Here is a 12,489-nt window from a genome sequence, read left to right as displayed (position 1 = left end):
AAAAAGGTATTTGAAATGAAGAAGTCATTGGTCTTTCAGAATTCTATCATCCAACCAATAGCAACCCTGCAGTTGGTAAGAAACCCAATGACTTATTGTATTAGGCAAATCTGCTGCAAAAGCCCTTTTAAATAGTTCAAGAACAAAGACATCACTCTGACGAATAAGATGAGGCTGACCTAAGCCATGGCATTTTCAATCTTCTCATATACATGTGAAAGCTGGACAGTGAATAAGAAAGACTGTAGAAGAATCAATGTATTTGAATTATCATTTTGGTGAAGAATACTGACAGTATCATGTACAACCAGAAGAACAAATCTGTCTTGGAAGAATTAGAGCCAGAATTTTCCATAGAAGTGAAGATGGCAAGATTTTGCATCTTGAACTTTGGACATGTTGTCAGGAGAAAGTCATCATGCTTGGTAAAGTGGACAGTCAGCAAAAAGAGGAAGATGTGCAAGGAGATGAAATAGCACTCTGGCAGCAACAATGGGCTCAAACATAAAAACAATTGTGAAGATGACGTAGGACCAGGCAGGGGTTTCATTCTGTTATGCATAGGGTCACTATGAGTCGGAACTGACTGGGTGGTACCTAACAACAATAACATACCATAAGGAAACTGAAAGTACAGCTCATCATGACTAGAATATATAGTATGTGGTAGGAAATACATGGAGATGAATTTAAAGAGACTAGCAGGGGCATGGAGTCCTAGTATGGTGCTGTGGGTTAATGCGCCGGACTGCAAAGCCATTTGAACTATAAGGTTGGCGGTTCAAGCTCACCAGCTGCTGCTCAAGAAACCCTATACAGGGTTGCTATTGGTCAAAATCAACTCCACAGCGCTTAACAACAAGTAGGGGCATGGCAACACAGTGGCTCTGTAGAATAAACACTGGACTGCGAACTAGAAGGTTAGTAGTTTGATCCGAAAAGCAACTGTGCAGGAGAAAGATGAGTTGTAACTAACTCGACAGTATCTAACAATAACATACAGGAAGGACAATGCAGCACAAGTCACTATTATTAGAATCTACAGTTATTGTTATTGTTGACCTTGTGGTTCAAACCAACCTTGCAGTCTAATGCTTATCTTACAGTGCCATGTTATATGTGGTAGGAAATGGAAGAAGATGAATTTAGAGAGACTAGCAAAAGTCATTGGGGTGCAATGGCTCCATAAGATAAACACTGGACCACAAACCACAAGGTTGGTGGTTTGAGCCCAAAAGCTGCTCTGTGGGAGAAAGATGAGACTTTTTGTTCCTGCAAAGATTTACAGCTTCAGAAACTCTACACCCGGTCGCAACGAATCATAACTAATTCAACATTTAACAACAACAGCAGAGGCCATATCAAGAATTTTTTATATCAGTCATACTGAGGGCTAGAGGGGCTACTGAAACTATGGCCCTATACTGCTCCTCAGATCTTGAATTTAATCTAGGCCCTGATCCTTACTTTTAAACTAATTGTTCAGTCCAAAGAATAAATACCCTTGAGGTATTACATTACTTGAAAATAAATTATTTAAAAAATAATCACTATAAAACCAATGGGCAGATGGCTATTTCACAGCATAGATGAGAATGTGGGGTGATTACATTCTCATTTATAGAAATAATGATTATGTTGATACAATGTGAAGAATGTACCAATGTTATACTGATCATTATGCCTACACACTGGAAAGAGCAGGTTTTGCTGTATATATTTCACCACAAATAAAATTATGCTTTTTTTAAAGGTGGACCGTTTGATAACACAGTTCACAAAAACAATACCCCTACATCACGGAGCAGAGACTGGGATCTTAAAAGTTCAGGAGCAGCCATGTAAGGTACAACTATTAGTCTTTCCCTGTCCAGAGGACAGAAGAATACTGAAAATGGAAGACGCTTAGAAACAATTAGTTTAATGGACTAATGGACCATGTAAACATGAGTCTCCATGATCCTGAAACCAGAAGAACTAGAAGATACCCAGAAACTATTACTAACTCTTGTGAAAGGGACAGCATCAGAAGGTCCTGAACAGATGGGAGAAAATGTGAGAAGAAAAAAATATATAAATAAAAAATAGCAAAAAGGCCAACCTCAGAAAGAGACTGATGGAACACACAGATTAAGGCCCATGTCACCCTTCATCTCTGGAACTGAATTTACCCCGGAGGCTTAATTTTCAGTTAAGAAATATACAGATACACAGGCAAGGCAACAATATTAGAGAGATATGAATATCAAAGAATAGACAACGACCTGAGCTCAAAAAGGGAAAATTAACCTAAGGAAAAAATTCATAAGGGTGGGACTAGGAGGAGTGGCAATAAGAAACCCAGGGAGGCAGTGGGATATATAGTGTTACACTGAGGGACTGCAATCACTGAAGTATAGGATCTGTTCAATGTAAAACTCATCATCTTCTCTGTAAACCTTCACTCCATTCACAATAATCTTTTTTTAAAACTTTTTTTAAAAGGGCCTTTGAAATTTTTAATTTATAAGGCTAAATGGAAGGATTTTAGACAGAGGTGTGATGTTCTGTATGTGATTTTTAAAGACTCCTTCACTATGAATGGTTTGTCCAATGCCTTCACTCACATTAAGCTTGTTGGGCAATTTCAACAATGTCATATATTAGTAATCAATATAAGTTACATATCAAATATATAGGAAAGATAAAAATTTACAACAAATGCAGAAGATTTACAAGTAAAAATGAACACTGCACCACCCACCCCACAAAAGTTTTACAGATTTTAAAGAGCAAGGGGAAAGTGGGGGAACCATTGTGGTAGTATAATTACATTGACATCAGATGCCTACCTTTACTTCACCACCTCCACCAGCACTTAGCACATTTTTCCATCCTTGTTCCCTGGCCCTGTTTATTCTCTCCAGCTTTTGGAAAAAATAAACAAAACACCATTTCAAGTACTTAATATTAAATTCATAAAATGTATTTAGCAATGAAATGAAAATTGATGTATTCCTTTTTAAAAAAAAAAAAGTGTGTGAGACATTATGCTGAATGAAATCAGTCAGTCAAAAAAGAAAATATTGTGTGACTTCACGTATGTAAAAAGAAAAGACAAATGTATAAAGAACGAAATGTGTTACTGATCATCAGGAGCAGGTTGTGGCGCTGTAGAATAAGCACTAGACTGAGAACCTCAAGGCTAGCAGTTTAAATCTGCCAGCCGCTCCTTAGAAACCCTGCACAGGGTTGCTATGAGTCAGAACCAACTCCACAGCACTTAACATCGGGGCAGAAAGGAAGGAGGAAAAGACAATTGATGGTGATAAAAGAATTTGGTATAATTCTTCAATTCAATCTTTATTGGCTTTAGCAGTTGCTGTGCATATTTGAATAATAGTAGTATCAATTGGTCTTCCTTGTAGATGTATAGATATTATCTTATCACAGACAGCATTGTACTTCAAGATAGATCTTGAGATGCTCTTTGTGAATGCAAAGTCATTCCTCAGTTTGTCATCCAGCATAGTAAATCATATGAATGTATAATTCAAAATGGCCAATATCAGTCCATTTCAGCTCACTAATGCCTAGGATATCAATTTTTATGTGTTTCATTTCATTTTTGACAACTTCCAATTTTTCTAGAGTCTTATTTCATGCAATTCATGTTCTGATTATTAATGGATGTTTGCAACTGTTTTGTCTCATGTTGTGTTGTGCCCTATGAGCAAATATAGGTCCTGAATGTTTTGCTCAATTCATATCATTAAGGTTAACTCTACTTAGAGGAGGCAGCTCTTCCTCAGTCATATTTTGGGTGCCTTCGAACCTCAGCGGGTTATCTTTTGGCACTGCATCAAACAAAAAACAAAACTGATATGTTTTTCAATAGCAAACAATTCAGAACTGCTCTGCCTTTCCTTTTTCCTATTCTATCTCAGTCAGGAACCTCTGTTCAACCTGTTCACAATGGGTGGCCCTGCTGGTCCTTAAAATATTGGTGGCATACCTTTCAGCATTACAGCAAGACATAGCAATCATAGTAGGACAAATTGACAGATAAGTAGTGGGTCTTCCTTTTAAGTGTACAGATATTACCCTATCACAGATAGATTGTACTTTAAGATGAATCTTGAAATGCTCTTTTCAATGATGAATGAGACACCATTCACGTTCAATTTGTTGCTCCCAGCACAGAATATATGCTTGTTTGATTCAAAATGGCACATACCAGATCATTTCAGCTCACTAATGCCTAGTATATCAATCTTTTTGCATTCCATTTCATTTTTTACTTGCAATTTTCCTAGATTCGTACTTTGTACATTCCATGTTTGGATTATTAATAGAAGTTTACAACAATTTATTTTCATTTTGAGTCATGCTTCATCAGTACATGAAGGTAATGATAGCTCTGCTACATCTATGTCATTAAGGTAGACTCTACTTTGAGGCAGCTTTTTCTCAGTAGCATTTTGTGTGCCTTCTAAACTGAATGGCTCACCTTCTGACACTGTATCAATATTTCACTCCTATTATTTAACATTTTTTGTGACTAATCCCTCACAAGTCAACTGAGTATTCCTTCTCAACTATTCTTAGTCTGAAAGCCCCACTGAAACATGTCCACTACATGTCACCCTTTAGGTACTTGAAAAACCAGAGTCACAGCTTCCATCATCACAGCAAGACACAAGTCACTGCAGACAAACTGTCCAACATGTGAATGCCTAGCTTCCTATATTGAATATTTTGATCAATGATGCCTGATTACAATGGGAGAAAGCAGAAAAGAACTTCAAATTATTTGGAATTCAAATATCTAGGAGTCATGAAGGTTTGATGAATCCTTTAACCTATTGCCCTAAAATAATCCTTAAACTTAAAGCAAAAATATCCTCTAAAGTCTTCTTAAAAACAAAGACTGTGTGTAACTTAATTAGTAAAACCTGTCTATCTAAATGGGATCACATTTACCCCAGCAATTCAAAACATTAGCTAAAAAGCTTGTTGTTCTTAGATGCCATTGAATCAGTTCTGACTCACAGCAGCCTTATGCAAAACAAAACGAAACACCCCCCAGTCCCATGCCATCCTCACAACTGTTGTTATGCTTGAGCCCACTGTTTTTGTCACAGCATCAATCCATCTCGTTAGGGATCTTCCTCTTTTTCACTGACACTTCACTTTACTAAGTATGATGTCCTTCTCCATGGACTAGTCCTTCCTCATAACATGTCTGAAGTCTAAGGAGCGAAGTCTCACCACCCTGGCTTCTAATGAGCATTCTGGATACACTTTTTGCGAGACTGATTTGTTTGTACTTCTGGAAGCACAAATTCAAATACATCCATTCTTCTATAGCCTTCTTTATTCATTGAGGGTCCAACTTTCACATACATATAAGGTGACTGGCAACACCAAGGACTGGATCAGTCATAGTCAGTCCTCAAAGTGACATCTTTGCTCTTTGACATTTTAAATTGGTCTTTTTACAGCATATCTGCCTAATGCAATACATCATTTGATTTTTTTGACTGCTGCTTCTAAAAGCATTGATTGTGGATCCAAGCAAAATGACGTCTTTGGCAACTTCAATCTTTGCTCCATTTACCATGATGTTATTTATTGAACCAGCAGTAAGGACTTCTGTTTTTTTTTTTTTTTACAATGAGGTGCAATCCATACTGAAAGCTATAGTTTTGATCTTCATCAGTATGCATGAAGTTTGTTGTTGTTGTTGTTAAGTGCTGTCGACTTAGTTCCAAATCATAGTGACCTGTATACGATTTCCAAGTGTGACTGTTGGGTTTGAAGTACCAACTTTGCAGTTAGCAGTTCACTGCTTATACTACAGCACAACACAGGGATTCCTGTTAATGGAGGAAGAACAACTCAGAATAGGCAGGTGGGCATGGAATGGTAAATCATTTAAGATCAGAAGGGCAACATTTACATAAGGACAAAGTTGAGAAGGGAAAGAAAGGAGGGAGGAATGGAAATAGGAAACATAGGAAGGAAGTGGGACAACTTATTGCATGGAGGGATTGCAATCGCTAAGATGAAACAAAGTGTACGTTTTTATTATAAAACTAAGGATCTTATCTGTAAACCTTCACATAATTCATAATAACAAGTTTAAAAAAACAAAAAACAAAGGAGGTTGAGAATGGCTACAAAACTCAATGAATTTAATCGATGTCACTAAGTGATATATGTTGAATTGGTGTATATTTTCTGCTCTCACATTCGCAACAAAAAAATATAAAATGTATGTGTATGTAAAAGAAAAAAGTATGTGTTAATGTGCAAGGAGGAAGAATGTCCATGGGAAAAGTGGATTATCCTCTTACCCTTTCTTTTTCTTGTCTTTTCATTTGTTCAGCCCTCATTAAACTAATCTGTAACAATTTTAAAGACAAATGCTTAAAATTCTTAAAATCATATCATCCAAAACTTGGCAAAAAAACAACAACAATCAATTACCTGTTCCTTTTGTTTCATTTCTTTTTCAGCAAATTCCAATCTTCTCTTTCTTGCTGGTTCCTTAAATTCCAAAAAAAGAGAGAACACTTTCATCAATAAAAATGTTTACTTTTTCTGATGACATCAAATAAATTAATACATCAACTGCAGATGTGCCCAAGAAGGTAAAATTAAAATTTTAAGTTAGCGTTTTTTAGTTAAAAGAAATAAGGAGGAAAGGTTTGGAGGTTTTGTACTACACTTAATTTTGTTATAAATATTTTTGCATTGCTTAAAATAAGCAGATATCTTTATACCTCAAACATTTTCCTCCTTTCTTCTCTAGGATTCACTTTCTTCACTGTAGTCTGATGGGTCTGGACAAAAAGTAAAACTACAAATTAGAGGTTCTGAGGCACCTTTGAAAATTCCAAATTTAATGGAAATTTGAAGAAAGCAAAGGTAAAAAGACAATACTGCTAACAATCCTCCTTCATAATATATTATCTCCAGAGTTGAAGAACCACTATAATGTTTGATATGCTTCTTTAAAACACAAAAGAAATTTATTAAATTCAATAAACTGTGTAAACAATTCTCCCCTAATCATTATTACATAGTGTGGCATACAGTTACAGTTAATTTTAATAGCTTTCTAATATTTTAAAAATAGAATTTTACTTGAAAAAAACAGAAATGGAGAAAGAAAACTTCAGAAGAATATTTATACAATAAGTGTTTATCATATAAAAATCTATATAAAATTCTGGTGCTGACAGTGTCCCACTGCTATTCATAAGGTTTTCCAGTGACTAAATATTCACAAGTAGTCTGTTTCTCCTTCTTCCTACTCTGTCTTCATCTGGAAGGAAGCTCAGTTGAAACCTGTCCACTATGGGTGACCCTGCTGGCATTTAAAATATCCATAGCATAGCTTCAAGAATCATAGCCACACATAAGCCACCACAGTATGATAAACTGACAGATGAGTGGTAGCAAATATAGAGAACTGAGAATGTAACACAGACAAAAGGTGTGGCAGCTTGCTTCTAAAAAGTTTACTTTGTCCTCTAGGGTTGCTATGGAATGCTGGAGTCATCCTGTAGGATAAGTACTAAACTGCTGACCACAATTTAAAAATGACTACAACTATACATTAACAGAAAACTTCTAGAGGTCCAAATCATGGAATGAGGGATACCATTGCTAAGTTCAAACGGATATTGGCCGAAAGCAGAGAATACCAAAAAAAAATATTTATCTGTGCTTTACTGACTATGCAAAGACTTGTAATTGGGTGGATCATTACAAGCTATGGACCACAGAGAATGAGTATTCCAGAATACTTAATTGTGCTCATAAGGTATCTGTACATAGACAAAGAGGCAAGTGTTCAAAGATAACAAGGGAACACTGAATGGTTTGATATTAGGAAAGGTATGCACTAGAGTTGTATTTTTTTACCATACTTATTCAATCTGTATGCTGAGCAAATAATCTGAGAAGCTAGATAATATGAAGAAAAACGTTGCATCTAGAATGGAGGAAAACAGCAGTGGCTGCCAGAACACAACTGGCACTTCCGTGCCATCTTCTCCAGTGTTACTCAGTTCTCCTCCCTTTCTTCCTGTAGTAATCAACAGGCCATGGCAGACCCTCAAGTGAGGCAGATCAAAATCAAAATTAGAGTAGTGAAGGAACTGGTCAAAGAAAAAGTAATGTATGAATAAGAAGCAAAACAACAAGAAAAAAAGACTGAAAAAATGAAGGTGAAGATGGTGAAAATTATGCCATTAAAAAACAGGCAGAAGGAGAACAAACAAGATGACAGATAGGGTAAAATTGCAGTGAGGAGCTCCATCACCAAAAACACAGAATATCGGACCAAGCAGGCTCGGGGGATGGTCCCAGAAATCTGAACTACATATAAAGGAATATTTAGAAAGTTGAAAGGCTTACAGGCTTACAGCCAGTGGAATTTGTAGCAGAAGCAAGAAATCCAGTGCTTTCTAACCCAAGGCACTAAGCTACTCCCTGAGCGGCCATCTTAGGTGAGACTGAACGGGGGAAGGCCTAAGATTCACGTTGGATAACATGAAGAGAAATAACTTAAGAATTATCAGCATTCTGGAACAGGAAGATTCACACAAGCCCAAAAAGGAAAGAGTTGAAAAGCTCTGGAAGAAAATTTCCCTAACATCCTGAAAAGCAAAAAGATATGCATTCAAGCAGCACCAAGAACCCCAGGAAGGCGAGACCCTAAAAGAAAATCACCAAGACATATAATAATCAGGCTCTCCAAAATCAAAGATAAGGACAGAATCCTGAAAGCAGGTAGGGAAAAGAAAAGTGTAACATACAAAGGCAAACAAATCAGATTAAGCTCATATCTCCCAAATGAAGCCATGCAGGCAACAAGGCAATAGGGAGACATACATAAAAACCAGAAAGAAAAAACCTGACAACCAAGAATCTTCTACCAAGCAAAGCTGTCAATCAAATACAATGGAATAATCAAAACACTCAAGGATAAACAGGAGCTAAGGGATTTGTCAAAGCAGCATACTGAGAGGAAGAGAGCAGATAGAGGCACGCCTGCTGGCTTGACTAAGAAGAGGCGCTCAGGACCAGAAGTACTATATTCTGATGATAACCTGTTAACTTCCCTAATAAATCCTATAATTGTGAAGGGAAAAAAAAAATCTTTGTAGGATCAAAAGTCCTCATCTTTCTCCCACAGAGCAGCAACTGGACACAAACCACCAACCTTGTGATTCCCAGTCCAATGTATACCCTACAAGTTTTACAGGGCAAGATCATCAGTTTTACATTCAACAAATCATACACCTTGTTTCATTACAATGATTACAATCCCTTCCATGTACCATCAGTTAAGAGTATATCTCTCTTCACTTTAGCTCTTTTTTATTTTAAAAAAATCACTCAGGCATATATAATAATTTACACCACCAAAGGGCACATTCTGCAAGTCTGCCTTCTGGGCGCCAGCTCTTAGTCCCTTCACACCCATGAATCTAGTCTTCAGCTGCTCCCTTCTCTCCATGACCCCATCTCTGCCTCCATCTTTGGTGTCACTACTTCTCTGGATAAGGTCTCACATTCTACTTGTGCTCTTCTTCCTTGATGATACTGGGGTCCTCTATTCTGGACTGTAAGATTAACCACTCCCCTACTTTTGTTACAAAACTTTTACTATTACAAGGCCACCCTGCTCCCCACTGTATGCACTTAAGAACATGTTAATTATTTATGTGCATATGCAGAATTGAGTTCTATGCTTTTAAGGCAATGTGTTTTTTCTATTTAAAAAATGTTTTTATAAAAAATTAACATTGCATTTTGACACTGACAAAACAGGGTAACAAATTATGAACTCCCATTCTTCTGGGTATTATGTTGTTATTGTTGTTGCTAGTTGTTTTTGAGTCAGTTCTGACTCATAGTAACCCCTTGCAGAACAGAACAAAACAATGCTCAGTCCTTTGCCATATTACTGTTATATTATTATTATATTTGAGTCCATTGTTGCTGCCCATGTCAGCCCATTTCATTGGGGATCTTCCTCTTTTTTGCTGTCCCTCCACTTTACCAAATGTGGTTATTATAACTACATTTAATTTGTTGAATCATGAACCCACAGACTGGGAAAAAATCTTTGGCCACAATAGATCAGATAAGGGACTCATCTCTAGAATATACAGGAAAATACTACACATCTACGAAACTAAGACGAATAACCCAATTAAGAAATGGGCACAGGATATGAACAGACACTTCACCAAGGAAGAGATCCGGGCAGCCAACAAACATATGAAGAGGTGTTCACGATCACTAGCCATTAGAGAGATGCAAATCAAAACAACAATGAGACACCATCTCACACCAGTAATAACAGCAAAAATAAAAAAATCTGAGGACAATAAATGCTGGTGGGGATGTGGAGAGACTGGGACACTCCTGCATTGTTGGTGGGACTGCAAAATGGTCTAACCTCTCTGGAAAGCAATATGGTGCTTCCTCAGAAAGTTGAAAATAGAAATACCATTTGATCCAGCAATTCCTCTACTTGGTATTTACCCACAAGAAAAACGAGCCACAACATGGGAAGATATATGCACACCAATGTTCATAGATGCACTATTTACAATAACAAAAAGATGGAGACAGTCAAAATGTCCATCGACTGAAGAATGGATAAACAAGCTGTGGTACATACACACAATGGAGTACTATGCTACCTTGAAAAATAACAAGGAAGCTGCATGCCACTTCCTAACATGGATGAACCTTAAGGACATTATGTTATGTGAAATAAGTCAACCACAAAAGGAAAAATACTGCATAGGAGCACTACTGTAAAAGACTAAGAAAAAGAACCCATACTATCCCACTAAGGAGTATTCCTAGCAGGCTGCTAGGACACAGGGGTAGGGTTAAGGGCGGGAGAGGAAGGTGGAGCACAGGGCAAGGAATAGACACAAGACAGTTTGGTAGGTGGGGTGGGGGCAATATACAAGTAGGTAGAGGGGAATGGAAGAACAAAGCAGATGGGAGGACGACTAGACAAGTATGAAGGAGCTAAATGGGACAAAAGTAAAAAGTGATGCAGGCCCAGCCTTGGAACAACAGGATCCTGGGATACAGAGACTGGGATAGGGTTGGGAGGGGGAAAAGGGGGGAATAATGGTATGATGCTTGGCTGACTTTTGAACCTTGGCTTCCCAAACATTATATTATAAAACAGACACAGGAGGGGAACAAAAAGGAATAGCCAGAGGTGTCACCATAGAAAGCTTGTAAGTCTGTCTTCTGCCTATAACTGATTGGAATACCTAAATTGGGACTACAAGGTATCCTGTGAAGGAGGATTCCTGAAGAGCCTCGGCAGTACAGAAGAATATAAATCAAAGCCTAACCACATCCAGACTTCCAGAGATGGGAAACCTTTTTCTCGAAAGGGCAAGCAGATCAGCCTGGAGCAGCCAGAAAACCAGAAGACACTCCTTGAAAGAAAGACCTACAGGAAAAACACAGAACACTAAGGGCAGTCTGACTGCTACCACAAGAACAAGTAAGCTCCTAGCCCAGGAGACATCAAGGCAAGTGGACGGGTCCTCTCAGCACAAATCCTCTCCCAAGACTAAGACGCAACAGAAATACATGCTGTGATTGGCCACCACGCATGTCACCCATAAAGAGAAGTGGCCTAAGAACACCAATGAAGCGGTGAACTAAGCCCTGCACCATTCAGCAGACTACTGTGAACCTGGGTGGAGACTCGGTTGCCCAGCAGCGAGACGGGACCGGGGAACTCATGGGCTCAGAGTCAGTGACACAACTACAGAGGACTAGAGTGGAGAGTGAAGAGACCAGCTGATAAGAAGAGGTCAGACAGATGCAAGAACACCCACACTTGCAGATGATATCCACTTGACCTGGCTTCAGTGACTGGATGGGCAGAACTCAACCCGAGGAAGAAGGAAGAGGAAAAAAAAAAAAAGTGTCATCTGATATAACTGGATGAACTGGACCTACACATATAACTGCAGGGGCTCAAAAGAGGAAACAATTACCGGCTACAAGAGTTATTCCCATTCCCTCCATACAAAGAGTGGAAAGGGTTGGGCAACTTGAACATTGGCCACCCAAAATGGTGGGAGGGATACAAAGGTAAGAAGCGACTGGCTTACAAGCTTTCAAGAGGGAACCTAGATCCACAGGGCAGGGAGTATAGTGGAGTCTCCAGTAAATAGTACCCAACCTGTCTAGGAAGGGCTGGTGAAAAGAAATGCAGAAGGGTCTCATGTGATGCAATGGTGAAAATTGTTACCAGGACTCATTGTGAGGACTGGAAATGTAAAGGTGGATATTTTATAGCAAAGAGAGGAGTGACTAACCTTTCAGTCTAGGAACAGAGGGCCCTGGGACCATCAGCGGAGAAGAGCGGAGAGCGGGACCCCACCCAGAGAAGCAGTGAGGCCTGAGATGGAGACAGAGAGGATGACGTGAAGAGATGGA

The 12,489-nt window shown here is 38.4% G+C and overlaps 1 protein-coding gene across 1 annotated transcript in view; it reads right to left on the bottom strand.

Annotated features, from left to right (window-relative positions):
* LOC102829195 (serine/threonine-protein kinase Nek1-like) overlaps window positions 1-12,489 on the bottom strand; it is a 277,499-nt gene that overhangs the window by 178,604 nt on the left and 86,406 nt on the right. Inside the window, 4 exon segments of the mRNA XM_006864548.1 lie at window positions 2,832-2,906; window positions 6,339-6,386; window positions 6,472-6,531; window positions 6,768-6,827. Of these exon segments, the coding sequence (XP_006864610.1) occupies window positions 2,832-2,906; window positions 6,339-6,386; window positions 6,472-6,531; window positions 6,768-6,827 (243 nt within the window).

Source organism: Chrysochloris asiatica, unplaced genomic scaffold, assembly GCF_000296735.1.
Source record: "Chrysochloris asiatica unplaced genomic scaffold, ChrAsi1.0 scaffold00066, whole genome shotgun sequence".
Classification (NCBI taxonomy): Eukaryota; Metazoa; Chordata; class Mammalia; order Afrosoricida; family Chrysochloridae; genus Chrysochloris; species Chrysochloris asiatica.
The sequence above is the reverse complement of the archived record's forward strand: the minus strand, read 5'-3'. Positions and strand labels throughout refer to the sequence as shown.